At 33.5% G+C, this 17,865-nt stretch overlaps 2 protein-coding genes and 1 pseudogene across 3 annotated transcripts; 1 reads left to right on the top strand and 2 right to left on the bottom strand.

Moving 5' to 3' along the window:
- The first annotated feature begins 731 nt into the window (after nt 1–731).
- Nucleotides 732–1,878, top strand: LOC120218727 (glutaredoxin-C6-like). 2 transcript variants are annotated; one of them, XM_039215628.1, is made up of 2 exons: nt 732–948; nt 1,111–1,878. In XM_039215628.1, exons 1-2 carry the CDS (start codon nt 821–823, stop codon nt 1,352–1,354), a joined length of 372 nt encoding a protein of 123 aa, XP_039071559.1. In that variant the 5' UTR covers nt 732–820; the 3' UTR covers nt 1,355–1,878. The 2 variants fall into 2 exon arrangements, with proteins under 2 accessions (XP_039071559.1, XP_039071560.1); XM_039215629.1 differs by having other exon boundaries at nt 732–1,062; nt 1,213–1,529.
- A 1,944-nt stretch (nt 1,879–3,822) lies between these two features.
- Nucleotides 3,823–10,030, bottom strand: LOC120218894 (annotated as a pseudogene).
- Nucleotides 10,031–11,860: 1,830 nt separating this feature from the next.
- LOC120218893 lies at nt 11,861–12,620 on the bottom strand. Its single transcript, XM_039215787.1, has 2 exons — nt 12,406–12,620; nt 11,861–12,209 (listed from the first exon to the last, which is right to left on the bottom strand). The coding sequence occupies exons 1-2, from the start codon at nt 12,618–12,620 to the stop codon at nt 11,861–11,863; spliced, it is 564 nt and encodes a 187-aa protein (XP_039071718.1).
- Nucleotides 12,621–17,865: the final 5,245 nt, after the last annotated feature.

Genomic DNA, 17,865 nt, shown 5'->3' with positions numbered 1-17,865 from the left:
TATTTGAAAATTATAAAAATAATCTTTACTTTATAGTAGTAGTTATTATTATATAAAAATAAAATATTTTTGCAATTAAATGTCTGTTGTCGAAATAAATGTTCTTTCAGTATTTTCAAATGAAAATAATTAAAATATAAATTCTAAAAATAATAAATAAAATAGTGGAAATAAAATGATTAAAAAATCTAACAACATTGTCGAAATAAATGTTCTTTCAGTATTTTCAAATGAAAATAATTAAAATATAAATTCTAAAAATAATAAATAAAATAGTGGAAATAAAATGATTAAAAAATCTAACAACATTAAGAAAAAAAAAATCTAAAAACACTTTTCGTCCCATCTCATTTCGGGGTAAGCAGAGTCTGTTAAAATGTTATAAAAATAATCCACTTGTGATATTTACAATATTATTGACACATTTGTCATCTTCACTAATATCCAACCCACGCCATCGCTTCCCTTTCTAATCTTTGCTTCTAAAATGGTCCAACTTCGTGCGTACCCACATGCACATGGCCATGATCATACAAAACAAAACACAATAAATTGCTTTCTACATCTATGAATACTATTAAATGTTTTTTTAAATAATATTTATTCCGAAAATTTTAATTAATTAACAATGTACAAGTTCTATAATCGTAAATTCTTGGTTCATTATTTTTTTAAAAATATTATTTTTTGAATTGAAATCATTTCATGTGTTTAAAAATATTATGAAATGTTAAAATACTACTGACAAAGGGACGTTGTTCAGCTTGATCTAAGTCCACTACCACTAACGCCGCCTTCTTCTACTTCAAACAACACCCCCATGAGCACCACCTCCGCCATCAGCGGAGGCGGCTTTTCCATAGACGAGGAGGAGTCAACGGAGGCACGAATCAGGAGGTTGATATCGGAGAACCCCGTGATCATCTTCAGTCGGTCCTCTTGTTGCATGTGTCACGTGATGAAAAAGCTCTTGGCCACCATAGGGGTTCACCCTACCGTAATCGAACTCGATGACCATGAGATCGCTTACCTCCCTACTCCGCCTGCTCACGACGGTCTCTCCTTTTATCGGAGAACCCCGTGATCATTCAGTCGGTCCTCTTGTTGCATGTGTCACGTGATGAAAAAGCTCTTGGCCACCATAGGGGTTCACCCTACCGTAATCGAACTCGATGACCATGAGATCGCTTACCTCCCTACTCCGCCTGCTCACGACGGTCTCTCCTTTCGGAATCCTGCACCGGCCGTGTTCATCGGCGGTACGTGTGTCGGCGGACTTGAATCCCTAGTGGCTCTCCACCTTAGTGGACACCTCGTCCCAAAGCTCGTCGAAGTTGGCGCTCTCTGGGTATGATAATACATAAATTAATAGCATTAAGAAAAGAAACATAAAATCAAGTTGCCATTGTAATGCTTTTTTTAAATCTGGGTTTTCGTTGTCATTTCTATCACCGTAACTTCTTTGTAAGTTAATGAACATAAATCAAGTGAATGAAATTGTATTGTATGTGTGAAAATTCCTATTTTTCTATTTCCTTTGATGAATTCGAGGAGTAGGAGTTATGGTGTTTCAGGGAGGAACTCGGTTTGATCAGAGTTAGTACAGTGAGCAATGAGTGAATGGGACCCATAAAAGGTAGCGGTCCATTTGCCAATTATTGAGCAATCAGAGCCGTTAAAATTTGTTCCAGGTAGGTTCTGGATGAAAAAGAATGGTTCATATGGGATCTGGGTTTAATTTTGGGTTAGTGATGTTTTTAACTGACAATGACGAACTCCAATCAAAGAGGGTATCGACGCATAATCTGTCATTATTCTTCAAATTATTATAAAGAAAAAGAAGGAGAACCTGGGAAATTCTTACACGGCTCTTTTCTGCATGATTCCCTCCACAGATTTTATTGTGATTGTTTCAACACTTCTTCTTAATTGGTTTGAAAAAAGCTTTACTTTTTTTCTTCTGGGTTCAAGCAATACCTAGAGCTAGTTGTCTGGAAATTGTGCTTTAAACTCAAGTAGATCTTTGATGAAGTCTTTAATGCTAATAAAAAAAGGGTTTTGATGATCCCAAGAATACTTTGCAAACGAGCTGTGAACCAACCCAGATTTCCAGATTATTAAATAAGTACAGTGATGAAGTGAAAAAGCTGTGATTTTTAGCATATTTGAAGGCAAAGACATGGCCCCAAGTTTGTCACCAAGCTATCGGACAATATTCCAAGATATGTCATGGCGTTCAGTTCAACCACCTTATAATTTCGTTTCATACAAATATTTGAGACATATGAACAGTGTCTCTATTTATGAATCAAACATTCGATCACTTGTGTTAATATGAATTAAAAACTAAAGCATCCAGTTGAAGTAATATGAAGTGAAATAATTTTCCTTTGGGTTTGGAAAAGACAGCACCAACCCACAAATCACAACCACAATTGAAGAGTGGGGGGTAATGTCACTTTTGGGAGCCATGCCATTCGAATGTGTTTGATTTACACATCAATGGACATCGTCTAGAATCTTTACAGCCTAAAGTAAGAAGAATCTCCTTCTGAAAAATAAAACCTAAAAAGATAGTAAATGAGAAATGGGCAACTCAAGTACCCCACTTAAAGTTCCTTAATGGTTGGGTTTTAGGTTAAAAACTTAGTCTAAAACTTGGGAGAGAGAAAAAAGAAAGCATCTTTAAGTAATTTATCAGTTCATCACCTCTTTTGTTTTCTTTTGAACTTTTTCTTTTACGGGGTGAAGTCATGGTTTTGCTTTGGCTTTCTTTTATGGGTTTTCCACTTGTATTTATATGTTGTTATTCTTATTATATATATATATTAATTTTCATACCTAATCGGTCCCAATACTTTGGTTTAGACGCATTGTTTATGGTTCACAATTCTCTCCAGTTAAGACCTCCCCCGGATCATATTTAGCCCCCTCATTGTTGCTTAGAGTCGAGCTTACATCACTTTGGGAAGCAAAAGCAGAGAAACACAACTGATTTATTCTACTGTTGAAGTACTAATCTTCTGACTTTTCCCATTCCCCACAAACAAAACAGTGTACATGAACTCATAAGCAACCTCAATTGTAAAATGTTGTCTTCTCCTTATGTCCCGTATTTGAGCAATTGTATCTATACGACGTATAGAAAATTTTTAAACAGATACTATCGTTTAATCATCCTAGACTATCAAAAACAATGTACGATGATTTCATTACAACTGGACTCTATAAGATTTTCTGTTGTTTTACATGTTTCCTTTTCTTTACCATTTGTATTACTTTTCTGGGATTAACATATTTACAGGGAGAGTGGTTTTTCCATAACAAAAAACCCAGTGAGAAAACAAGTAAATTGATGAGGTTTTGGTTCAGGATATCCAGTAAAATATACCAGACATTCGAACATGGATGTTGATACGAAAGGGACAACTGCACAGCACCCATTTTATCCCCTTCCCCAAGGACAAACCCTTACAGAAAAATCACAAGAAGTTTGATAATGACCTCGATCACATGATTATGCAACAACTTTTTCTCTTGTATTCGTCAACGAAAATTCCAGTTCCAGAGGCCATAGACGATGCCATCGGTTCATGTATGGAAATTTGGTCGCTTACTAATAACTGCGGCTTATAGTGAATACCTGAAGTTTTGGACATATTACAGTAATTTTCCAGCCTATCAAGCTATAATAAGCAACTAAATACAAACAGGCTGACAGTGTCAACTAGTTCCTACACCAAAATGTCAATACTCAAGAACTTGAGCAATATTACTCTCTCATGTTCTATCTTTTTATAACGTCTATATTTCGATGGCACATTACAGTTTGACATGAAAAGTCAACAGGGCTGCAGCACCGTCTGCGAAGGGTGGAAAGATACAACAAGATAAACAAGAACTTCCTGTTATTGTTGACCACCTAATTAGCTGGCACGGTCTGTGGCTTTCGTAATCAAGCCTGTTACACAACTGTTCATGCATTGAAGTCTCATCGGTCTTTACCCCATAAACCACTCCTTGTTTCAGATCAGTGGCTCTGATCCCCCAAGCCTTGCAAGTGAAGGCTATATTATTTGAATCATGAACCTTACTGAGATGATAAAAGGAGCTTGCTTGCGTCGGATAAGGCAAAGTATCAGTCCTTCCATTGTGAGTAATTGTTATATAACCCTCTTCAATATCTATGTTTGGAGTTCCATACTCACCCATTGTCCCAAGCTTCACAAGATGGCACTGTTCTCTGAATACCTTTATTGCAAAAAGAACATTAAAAGTTCCAATGACATTATTCTTCTGAGTGAACACAGCTCTTGATCGGTCAATCATCGAATATGGGGCAAAGCTCAATTGTCTTTCCAGTGATAGCTTTCCAACAACGAAGTCGGTTATGGATGGAGGAAATGGGAGTTAAGGAGTCAAGACCAAGCTGGTGGTCCATGATCCGTCGGAGAAGGCTATCCACAGTAGCCATCTCCACCAATAACCATGACCCGTTGAGGCTTCCAAGAACCGCTCGAGGACCCATCAGAACCAGACCTGGGATTAGCTGAAACTTCTTTTCTTATAGGGGCAGCAGTTGCAAGAACCACACAACTCTTTCTTTCTCTATCTCCTTTCGAAACAAGTCTTTTGAAGGATGATTTTGAAGTCTTAATGGTAAACGAGTTAGGAAGTGTGGCTCGAACCTGATTCAGAGGTTGACCACAAGGCCTGTTGCTAGAGGAGATCTTTATTGAGAAAAAAGATGAAAGAAAATGTGACATTTTACTGTTTGATTCTAACCAACAACATGCAAATGCACCTGCCAAACACCAATATGGTCCAAAATTAATTCTAAAACCAAGGGAAATGTGCTTCAGCCTAAAAGGCAATCTACGTCAATCCTGTATTACTGAAAATTTTCTATTGTCCGATAAAAAGATAATTTAAATAGTTTAAACCGAAATTCTAGCAACCACTACAGCTACAAGCTCATAGAAAAATCTGCGTTCAACACAATTTACTACAAAGGAAAAAAAAAATCAAGCATTTAAGCTGCATAGTCGGATCGGATCATTCAAGTAAAACCACTTGAAAAATCATTAACTTAAAGACCCCAACAGTTTAAAAGTATTAAAATGCGCACACTTTCGACGCTCTCAAGGCGCACATTAACAGATCAAAAGTTAACCTATTTTCCTCCCAAATCGTTTGATGATTCCCTGACTGTCTGCCCGCCACCAGAGGTCTTCGAGGCTGGTATTGCTAACTGGAAATCATCTCTGATAGTCAATTCCTTGGGGCCGCGCCAAATTTCTCTACTATGCAAAGGATCGTTACTAATATGTGGAACAACCATTCAAAAGGGGCACAAGTCTAGGACAGTCTCGCTGGTAACAATCTTTATGTGTTTTCCTTCAATTCTGATGCTGATAGAGACTGAGTCCTTGAAAACGGGCCATGACACATCCTCAACAAGCCTCTAATTTTAAGAAAATGGGAACCTAATATGCAACGATTAGATTTTGACTTAGCCCGACTGCCTATTTGGATTCATCTTTTTAATATTCCTCTTGAATTATATACTCAAGTTGGTCTCAGCTACACCTCTAGTGCTTTAGGAACTCCAATTTCTATGGATTATATAACTGCTTCTAAAACCAGACTTCATTTTGCTAAAGTCTGTGTTGAGATTGGAGCCAAGGAGGAAATTCCTAAATCTATTAAAGTGGAACTAGCTAACGGACAAAGTACTCTCATCTATGTTGAAGTTCCCTGGATTACGAGCAGTTGTAGTAAATGTGTCTCTTTTGGACACTCTGATAAAAATTGCCCTTATAAACAATCAACAGCTCCTCCAACAATGAAAATGTGGAGGAAAAAGGTTGTCTCTAGTACTAACTCGGAAGCTAACACTTCCGCTAGTCATGAAGAATTCCATAACTTAAAACATGAACTTCCTCCCTTAAAGGAACAACCTGTTCCTAAGGACACTCACTCTGGAGAGTCTTCAATTACTCAAATTGTCCTAACAAAACATTCCCCTAAAGATGATTATTCAATTCCTCCTTTCATTTTTGCTAGTGAAGGAAATCAGTCCTCAACAATACTTCACAGTGGAAAATCTGAAAAAGATAACAATATTTCTTTGCCTCTCTCTCCTTCTGATAAGGATCCAGAGCCTACCTCTATCCCTAAAAGAGGTAGAGGTAGGCCAATTAAGGTCAAATCTAAAGTAGCTCTTAAGGGATCAGCTAACAGATTTGAAATCCTTAGTGTTGTTGATGAAGACTCACCAATTATTGAGGTTCAAGTTAAGAAAACAAGACCAATAACTTCTGGAGTAGCTAATCTTCTTAAGGTACTTAAAGAAAAAAAGAAAGAACAACTTGTTAAAGTAAAAACCCCTTCCAACAAAGAAAAAAGGGAAACCTCAAAACCTTCTTCCCGATGATTATTTGTTTTTGGAACATCAGAGGATTAAACAATCCTCATAAGCAAATAAAAGTTCTCCAAAGAGCCCAGCTTTATAAAGTTGATATTCTTTGCTTAATGGAGACTCGTATAAAGTCTGATAATTCTGTCAACATCTTACACTCCGAGTTTGGGAGCTGGAATCCTTACACCAATTATGATTTTGCCTATAATGGAAGAATTTGACTGCTCTGGAAAAAAGGAATTGATATCAGCTTCTGTAATTCTTCTGACCAAAGTATCTCTGTCAAATGCCACTTCAATAGTACCCCTTTCTTATTCACTGCCATCTATGGCAGCAACAATGACACTTCTAGAAGACACATTTGGAAGCATCTTAGAAGTCTTAATTCTCAGTTTATTCTATCCCTTGGATTCTCGGAGGAGATTTTAACACTTACCTTCACTACCATGAAAGCTCTGTCTCTGACCTATTACGTCCTTATCTCTCCACTGATATGAAAGACTTCACTGAAGTGGTTCAAGACCTCTTTCAGGACCATCCATTTTTTGGCCCTACCTTTACATGGAGTAACAAACAAAAAGAAGCCTTCCATTCAAGGAAACTTGATAGAGTTCTCATAAACTCTCATTGGGTCAATTCCTTCAGTAAGTCTTATGTTGATTTTTTTTACCCTAGGCCCTTCAGATCATTGTATGGCTCTAACATGGTTGAATAAAGAAGCCCATACCAACAAATCTAAACCTTTTAAGTTCTTCAATTTTTGGTCCAACCATCATTCTTTTCTTGATGAAGTGAGTCAATCATGGCAGCAATTTATTCATGGTAACCCTATGCAAGCTCTTTTTCTCAAACTTAAAAGACTTAAGCCTTGTTTACAAGCCTTGAACAAGAAGTTCTACAGTAATCTATCTGCTAGAGTCAAACTCAAGAAAACAAAGCTGGAGCAAGTCCAAATCTCTACTCTTAAAGGTACCAGCCCTCCTGAAAATGAACTATCTGTTCAAAATGAACTTGTTGCACTGGAGGAAGCTGAAAATCTGTTTTTAAGGCAAAAATCTAAAGTCAAGTGGCTTAAAGAGGGAGACAAGTGTACTAAATACTTTCATTCTGTTATTGCAATAAAAATAAAAATGACACTATTAGGGTCCTTATTAATGCTCAAGGTAAAAGGCTGGAATCTTTCGAAGATATGTCTTATGAAGTCTTAAATCACTCCAAGCAACAATTAGGTTCTGTTGATCCTAATTTACAACAAATTGATCCTTATTTCTTGAAAAATTTTCTTCAATTCGACATGCATACTGACATTTATTCAGACTTAGTCAGAAAGGTCACTAATGATGAGATTAAAGATGCCATTTTCAACCAAGGAAATGACAAATCTCCTGGCCCAGATGGCTTTACCCCTCTATTTTTCAAAAAAGCTTGGCCTGTGGTAGGATAAGATGTTACCAAAGCAATCAGATTTTTGTTTGAATAAGCTTTCATCCTACCTGCTTTTGATTCCACGATTATAGCCTTGATCCCTAAGCTTAATAATCCTAACACTGTCAAGGATTACAGACCTATCTCATGTTGCTCTGTGGTGTACAAAATCATCTCCAAAATCCTTGTTAAAAGGCTGACCACACTACTGACTGCTATTATTACTTCTAACCAGTATGCTTTTATCCCTGGAAGATCTATTATCGACAACACTCTCATAGCTCAGGAACTTGTAAAAGGATATGGAAGGAAACAAATCTCTGTGAGATGTGCTCTTAAAATCGATCTTCAAAAGGCTTTTGACTCTCTCCATTGGGATTTCATCTCTGCTAATTTTAAGGTCATTGGTCTTCCAAGTATCTTCTTAAATTGGATTGAGGTGTGTTTCAAAGAAGCCATATATTCTATCTCCTTTAATGGTAGCTTAGTTGGTTATTTCAAAGGTCAAAGAGGGATCAGACAAGGTGACCCCTTATCCACTATCTTATTTGTGCTTGCTATGAACATACTCTCTAAAATCCTTAATCTTACAGCTTCTAAAGGGATCTTTGGGTATCACCCTAAATGCAAAAAAATTAGGCTAACCCATCTCTCTTTTGCTGATGACCTCCATATTTTCTGAAAAGGAAATCATGATTCTATTGCTGGAATCATTTCTGTTTTAAACTAATTCTATTCTCTGTCTAGACTCAAGCTTAATGTTAGCAAGACAGAACTCTTTAATGCTGGTATTTCCTCTAGAAATCTTGAAATTATCCAAAGCATTTCAGGCTTTAAGTATGGCCAGCTTCCTATCAGGTATTTAGGGGTTCCATTAGTCACCAAAAAGCTGTCTGAACTTGACTGTCAGCCTCTTCTGGATAAAATCAAATTAAAGTTGTACCACTAGTCAAGTAAGCTTCTAAGTTACGCTGGTAAACTTGAGTTAATCAAAACAATTCTTTTCAGTGTGGCCAATTACTGGTGCAGACAATTCATGCTCCCTCAATCTATTATTAATCGTATTGATCGACTTTGCTCTCATTTTCTTTGGAAAGGAACCGATCAGGAAGCTTCTGGGGCACGAGTCAGCTGGTCAAGTATTTGCTGCCCTAAATCAGAAGGTAGATTAGGTCTAAAGAACTTAAAATCCTGGAACATTTCTTTCTTGATTCAACTAATTCGGAATATTCTGGCGAGAGAAGGATCCCTTTGGGTAGCTTGGCTGAACTGTTATGTTTTCAAGAATAATACCTACTGGACATGGTTGCAAGTAATGCTCACAGCTGAAGCATCAAAAAGCTTCTGAAACTGAGACATACTGTGCTTCCCATTCTGAATTCAGGAATGAATTACACTAAAGATATTTGGGAAGCAGTCCGAGATAGAAAGAGTAAGGTATCTTGGCATAAAATCATTTGGTTCCCTATGCATATTCCTAAGTTTAGTATGATTGCTTGGATGACCATCCTAGACAGACTTCTAACTATGGATAGACTGTCAAGGATGAGAATAGTCATTGATGCTAAATGTGTTCTTTGCAATGAAGCTACCGAATCTATGAACCATCTTTTTGCTGACTGCATCTTTGCCAAATCTCTGTGGAATTCTATCTTAAATTTGGCACATTTGCATAAACCTCATTTATCTTAGGAATCAATGATAGAATGGGCTTGTGTTGAATGGAGGGGTAAATCTTTAATCTCCATCTTATTGAAAATTGCATGGACTTCCTACATCTATTCGATTTAGGAGGAGAGGAATAGAAGAATCTTCAAGTAAAGAGCTAGAGAAGCTGCACATCTACTGTCAACCATCAAGGATATTGTCCGGATTCAACTTAGTGTAAAAAAAAATCAATAGAAATGATTATATTAACTATAACATCTGCTGTAATTGGGGTATAGACTAACCAATATTTTGTTGTAAATAGTGTTTATACTCCCTTTTGGGACGATTTGTAGTACTGTTCTTCTGGATAATAAATTCTTACTTGTCCAAAAAAAACAGTTTAAAAGTTGTTCACTTTCTCATTTGAGAACCACTTCCCATCTCAAACCATCCAACGATAAATAATAAACATATAAAGAACCCAAAAAAAAGTATTTACCTTGAAAGAAGTAAAGCTTAGAAACGAAGTGAAGAAGAAGATACAAGTATCGGATATTCTTATCTACTGAAACTATTCAGAAGTGTTAAACGATTTTTCTTTTTTGTTCTCGGATCCAAAAACGAAGCCCTATCCAACCATCTATGGGCTAATGAACCAAAACCCATTTTTTTCGTAGGAGAGTTTTGGATTGGATATTCCTTATTGAAGGTTCAAGGAGGGAGATTATGGTTATGGATATCTTTTAAAGTTTTGTGTTTTAAGAAGATTAAAACAGTACGTACCACTTGCTATAGTGTCAATTACAACTTCAGCTAATATTCACAACTACACTGATTAAGCAAGAGCCATTGGTAAAAAATAAATTTGTAGCACATATTTTCTCTTTGATTTTGTGTTGTTAAAGCATTTCTTTTCCCATTGATGGATGTCTCCCTTTCTTCTCGTTTAGTGTTTTGCGGTTTTTCTGACTCATTTATGTTATTTTACTGCTTCTGAGAAGTTGTTGACCTGGGGGCTCATCCGACGTTATTCGGTCCATTCTCGAGAGGTTATTTTTGTGTGGGAAGACAACGACTGCTCCTTACCAGAAAAATTTTCGAAGTTATTAAAAGGTCTTGAATCTTTCATTTTTTTGTGGTCGGTGCCAAATAGGGAGGCGATCCTTGTTCATTGGACTTAGTTTCCCTTACTTGTTTCTTGCCTGCCTAATCGGGGTGAGATATTGATGTTTGTGGTTCTCAGTTTTGCTGGCTTTTAAACTCAATTTGGAATTTCAAAATGTGTTCTTTTTCAAGGCTTCTTCATTGATAGACTTATCTCTTAAAAATGATGTTGCTTTTGATTCTACGTACAGATTGCAGATCCTATTGTAATGGATGCAAAATTATGGTATCACTCATGAAGGATTGAGGGATGGCAGAAATTCAAAGATATTTTCTTTAGATTTTATATTAATAATTTGTTTTTATGTCTAAAATTTTATAAATTTATCTTCTAATCTAAAATCACACATTTATTCATGATATCACTCAACTTAATCTCCCCCGTGTGGAAAGTTTTGCTTTGCATTTTCCACCACTAAGAAGCTCAACAGCCGAGCTAACATTTTTGTGGCAGATACTTGGCAAACAATTTGGCCCACAAAATAGAATCCAAGCTGACCACTAAGAAGCTCAACAGCCGAGTTGGATTCTCTAGCCACGTTCTAAAATCATCAAATTGAACACCTTACTGCTGTTAATATATGATTGAACTGCTCACCAAAGCACAATCGTGTACTAGAAAAACCAAAGCAAAAGTTAATCCAGTTATCACCCTCCACGCGGCCACGACGCTTCACACTTCCACTGTCTTCCTCTTCTCAAAGAGCCAAAACCTATATTACCTTATGCTTAACTACACAACCATTACTGTATTACTAGTAAGAATATGTTTTCATCATTCAGCTTTTAATTATTAAGTTCATTGATGTGATCATTTCATAATTAATAAAATAATGTATTTAATTCTCATATATTAAGATAGTAATGAAAACAAGATGATTACAGCGAAATTACAATAATGATGCAAAACAAATTTCTATATTTATATAAATGTAATAATTATTCCAAGGAAATATAGCGTTAACGCATATAACAATCTTCAAAACAAAAAATAAACAAGCTTCAACATCTTTATACTTCAGCCTCTTTTTTCCTAATTCTAATAAAAATAAAATTCCCTCAATTGAATTTTGATTTGTTTCATAATTTCTTTCACAAATCCCAGAAAACAAAAAAGCTTGTACTAAAAGCGATGAAAAAAGTAATGTAGGAAAAATATTTAAATAAAAGAATTAGGTCTGAGACTTGCAATGTAGTTTCCTAAAACGTCCATATCCAGATCTTGATTCTGAGATCAAGCTTACACTTGGCACCAGCAACATTAGCCACCGACGGCGATTTGCCTTTTGGAACAACCCCTTTAACCCCGTCACACGAAACCCTGATCCCGACTTTCTTGCTCTTCAATCCACCCAGTTTCACCGTCGCTTTGGTATCCATCTCAACTTTCAACGAGATCCCATTTTTCTTCTTCAGATCCGGTCTCAGATTGTTGGCCGTCTCCTCATCCAGATCACTCGATGTCGCCACCACAACTCCCCTGAAAGTCGTCTCGTTTTTGCTGTTACTGACCAAAGGTGGTAATGACCCGTTGCCGATAGAAACATCACTGTTGCTCGATACGCATGAAACCACGAAAGGGTCGTAAGAGAAGGAAAGGTGTGAGTTTGGGTTTTTGGAGGAAATTGTTAAGTTGAGCGGTGGATACGGAGGGAAGCGAGCGTAAATGAAGGTCGATGAGGACGGTAAAGTACATAAAAGACGGAACCGGCTATGGCTACTAATAGCGCGAGGATGAGAATTACGAGGATGGTCCAGAAACAGCAGCAGCAACAACAGTTCCGCCGTGGACGGTGACGGTGGTTATAGGGTTGTGGACGATATGGCGGACGAGAAGTCGGGTTATAGAGGTGGGGTTTTGTGGTGCCACCGTTGGCTGGAACTCCAGCATTGCCGCCGTTGGCGGTCGGTGGAGCAGCCGTGGCGGTGGGTTGGATGAAGGGAAGACTTTGTCCGACATTACGAGAAAACAGAAAAGACAAAGAAACACACAAAGAATTGAAGGTTTTTGGAAGAGGAGAAGAATCGAAGAGAAAGAAAGAACTCTCCACCCAAAGTAGTAGTCGCCACTTCACCGGATTTAGATCTAGAACGAAGACATACGAATTCGAATAAAATATATATGAATTTTTAATCATTTAAAATAATTATAAAATTATTAGATCCAGATATATTTACACGTTGGTTACCTTTAATGGTCTTTTTTGAGACGGGCGATAGGTAAAATAATAAATTATAAGAAAAAATAAGGTCACATTTTCTTCCTTTAACCTTTTGTAGTTGGAGAATTTAGATCCAACGGTTTAGAAGAGTTTGATCGGACGGTTAGCTATTTGCACTAGCTGTCTCCAGGCAATTTTAAAGAAAGTGAATTTATCTAAATTACGTCGAAATAAATAAATTGGGTTGGAAAGAAATAAGTCGGTTCATTATGTAAGAAATGATCAATTAAGGAATATTGTTTTGGACCAATTAGGCTGTGTTTGACAGTTTGTATGATAAAAAAGAAAATATCCTTTAATCACGTTTGTTAAGGAAAGAATCATATCTCCACAAAAATAACTTTTTGGATTAACTAAAAAGGATAAGCAGTAAATCACTTTTAAACCGACTGGAAAGTCGGTAAAGTAAATATTAGGATAAAAAATAATTATATTTTCCATCACTTGATTTATTCACATTTTGTTTATTAAATTTTAAAAATGAATTTAATCATTCAAATCTCAATTTTTTTTATTCTTATCACTCGAACATAAAATTAAAAACAATAAAATGTCGATAGTTATATATTTGCGAAAACTATTTTTTAAATTGAGATATAAGTCACGTATTGATCATCTTAATTCTTTTTTTTTATATTATATATTCTTTCGCAAAGTTAAATTTCAGAATTTATCTCTATATCGCATTAATGTCAAAAAGCGTCATTTTCTAATTTTTTTTTTCAATCACTAAAACCATCAATGAAAATATTTTATTATCCCCTATCACTCTATTAATTTAGATTTTCTCAAAAAAAATATATTTCTCCACATCCTCACCGTTTGAATTTGGAATAAAAAAAATTCTCATTTGTTTTATCAACCTAAAATCATAATAAATATTTTTTCACTTTTTTCCACATCCTCGCCGTTTGAATTTATAAGAAAAATACTTTAACATTGAAAAATTAAGATGATTCTAAATAATAAGACTTTACGAAGATTTCATAAAATTTGATGATAACTAAAAAAATAGCCATTTCATGATTTAAAAATACATATGATATATTATAATAATACTATTAATTATCTAATAGTATAAAAATCAAAATAGAAGTAATATAAAAAATTAAGTAATTAATTTGAAAAAATGAAGTGATACAAACAAAATTGAGTATGAAAATATAGTTTCTCTTTAATAAATTGTAGAATGTCCAAAGGCCACCGAGGACGTCCAGTTTGGTATAGAAAATTTAAAAATAATAATTAGCAGTTAATTACTCCAAATCAAAATTTAAGTCCAATAGTTACTCCATTAATCGAAGGATATTCAACAATCCGCTAATTTCATATATTTTCTTTAGGGGAACATCCAACTCATGTTTCATGCTTTTCCTCTTTCTCGAACCAAATTACTAGTACGGCGTGTTCGCTTTGTTATTTTACTATGTATACCGTTGCAATTTTTAGTTGTAATTCCACCTATTTCACTTAAATTAGATTCTTAAAATTTAATTATTTTTTGTCAAACCAATTAAGTTCTAATATTTCCACTTTAATTTTTTAAAAACAATTTGAATCACGTTCGATTTTGATAAAATAAAAAAATTATTGTTTTTTGAACAATTTCTATTTAAGGAGAATTTTTTTATCATAACATATATAGAACACACAACTTAGAGGAGAGAGAAAATGCCAACCAAGAACTTTTAACCACTTACTTTATAGGTTGTTGATAAATCAAAAAATCTCAACCTTTTGAGTCTGAATTTGATTTATAGTTTTACTGATGTTAGGTGTGAAATTAGATTTTATTTGTTGGGTAAATAATAAAAATGGGATATATATATATATATGTTGTGATAGATAATTAAGTTTTAGTATATTTTTATATAAAAATTAGGATTTAATATATTATATAATTTTTTAGTGTAATTATTGATATTCGATTTATAATTTGATTAATTTGAAATGGATATTGTGTAGATTCACTATGGATGTCACTCTCACAATCTATTTTTTTTTTCATTCGTAACGTCAGAACTTAAGTCTCAGAACTTAAAGAATTTAATGTTTCATTCCATCATATTGACTATAGTTGATAATAAAATATATATTTAAAATTTATAAAACCATAACTTTGTTAAATTAAAAAAAAGGTGAGCATTTAACAAAAATATGAATCTGGGGAATAATAGTTAATGCTAGAATTTTAAATATTTCATTAATCAACTTACTATATATTTGAAATCAAAATTTCAAATTTCAAATGTTATCTAATCATCAATCGAGTTTTAACTTAATTCAAATATGAAAAGGAATTTTAAAGACGCTTTTCTTAAAAAAACCAATATTTAATAAAATATTAAATTAGATTTTATCACTTTCATGCTGAAAGTGAAAAAAATTATATAAAAGGTTTATTTAAAAAATTTTATTCAATGAATTATCAAAAGTAAAATGATAAATAATATGTAAAAAAATTATTTTTTGAATAGTATGAAGTGATTATAAATAATATCCGTTCAAAATTTTTATTAATCATGGACAACATATATCCTATAGACATATAAATGTCTGAACTAAAGACTTATAGAGAAAATGATACTCATTTTAACTATTAAGACTATTTAATAGACTACATATAAAAAGAAAGTAGTAAACGACCGTAAAATAAATCCTTGTATGGAAAAATAACTTAAATCATTTTATTGGGTGCAAAGTATAGTGCGCCTCTTGCTCACATGCATATGAATCATATACATGTGGGTATATCAATACATACCAAGGTATATGGGCACGATAAATTTGTATAAAAACCGATTTGCATGTGAAGAACATAAGTATGTTTGTCATCTAAACACGCTACTCTTCTTGTATATGCACGTGCCACAAATTTTCCCCTTTAATGTTGATTTCCCATCCCATGACCACATAGTTGTTGAAGACATTCATTACGAGTTTGACATTAGAAGATGAAATACTTGGATTTCAAGCTTCACATGAGACCAAATATTTTAACTATACCACAATGTGCATACGAGAAAATTTGCAACACTAAGCAAAACAAATATTTTCTTTTTGACTAACAAGCTTTTGAAAAAATGTTTAAAAGTCAATGGTGGTTTTGCTAATAAATATTAACTAATAGTATATTATTTACATCGTCCTATATAAGAGAAGATTTTTAAAATTTTAAGAAGTGAAATAGATTATTAATAAAAAAATTAAAATATATGTTAATTTAAAATTTTCAAGGGATTACTATCCCATCTACCCTTCAATTCATATATGATTTACATTAATATATGATAGTAAATAAAGTAATTTTATTTTTTCTTTTAACATTGAAAGACAAACACATATTTTTAAAAGTCTCTTATATAATTACAATCCACCTCATTTTCAGTGTATAAGATTTTTAGTTTTTATTCTAACATTACAATTCAAGCTTTACATTCTTACAGTGTAGTTTTGTTTCTCATTTGTTTTTTTAGTTTTTAATAAGTTTATCTTTATGATATTTTTTTGACATATTTTTAATTTTTTATCGGTCATTTAATCGTTCTTTTCATTTATGAGATAGGGTTGAATTTGAAATCACATCGACAAATCAAAATGAGGATTATTTGTTATTCTATTGATATTCTTTACTTTGGATCATCTCATTGAATTTATATACGTGGTTGCTTTCAAGGATAGTTTTCGCACGTCGTTCGACTTTGATTTGTAATTTGTCAGTAGTCTTTAGTAATTTAATCCCATGTTTTTGTTTTGTTTGTCAGTGCAGTCAGATCTATTTGTATTTATTTTTTGATTAAATTTTTTGATTGGATTTTTTTAACTTTTTTCTTATATGGTCTTAATATGATCTCAAATGGTTAATTTCTTGTGTCAATGATTATAAAAAAATGTCTTAATCATGTATTTAATTTACGATTATATTTATAATTATAAACCTTAATTGTAATTTTGAATATTTCTTATTTTTAATAAAATTAGTTACTTCAATAAAAAATTATGATTATAACTTAGGGGTGATTAAATTTATTTTTTAGTATTAATTAAAAAATTTATGTATCATATTATATTTTTAATAGTTTATGATGATTATAAGGAAGTACATTTTCATAATAAAATTATTTTTTTTATTTTTAATTAGAAAATTTGTGTATCATCTTATATTTTTAATATTTTTTTATGATTATAAGGAAGTATATTTTCATAATTTTCGTAATCATTAACTATACATATCTTATATATGCAACCGTTCGAACCTAAAACTCTTAAAGAGAATAACACTCTCTTTTATCATCCTATCTAGTTTAACAATTGGATCATTAATGTTTTGTTTTTTTAACAAAAAAATTTAATCTTTGTAATTAACCAAAATAATAATGTGTAATTGGGTAAAGTTGTTTTATTATAGAAATCAACAAATAAATTTGGTCCTGGTTTTTGAGAAAAATAAATGTCGACATGGTGGAACTTATATGTTACCACAAGATCGTAACTCGTACCGTGCACGCCATCTCTTTCAATTAACACTTACGGTTTCGTCAAACAATGTCGACACTCTCCCCTTATTCCCCTTTCATTTCTCTGCATCTTCCCAACTCTGTTTTCTCATGCATGCATATGTCGCGCCATATAATACTGCCATTTTAACATCATAATTCATCCATCAATACTACCATCAATCTTCCGTCTCTCTTCTTGTTTTATTGATCTGTTGATCATGTGAAACTTGAAAAGAGTTTCACACTCTATATAGTCCAAAGATGTCACTATATTTATTCATTTTTCTACTTCTTTTTCAAGTGCAAGATAATCGATAACCCCAAGAGATTGAGGGTTTTTTCAACCAATTGGACCCTCCATTCACCCCTCATTTTCTTTTTATTCTTGGTGTTTATAGGGTTTTCTTACTTATTCCTTGTTTTGTTAGGGTATCTGGCAAATGCTTTTCCTTGATTATTCCGGATCAAAGATTAGGTTATTCTC

Source organism: Hibiscus syriacus, unplaced genomic scaffold (assembly GCF_006381635.1).
Source record: "Hibiscus syriacus cultivar Baekdansim isolate YM2019G1 unplaced genomic scaffold, ASM638163v2 tig00110201_pilon, whole genome shotgun sequence".
Lineage (NCBI taxonomy): Eukaryota > Viridiplantae > Streptophyta > Magnoliopsida > Malvales > Malvaceae > Hibiscus > Hibiscus syriacus.
This window is presented reverse-complemented; position numbering and strand designations above follow the sequence as displayed.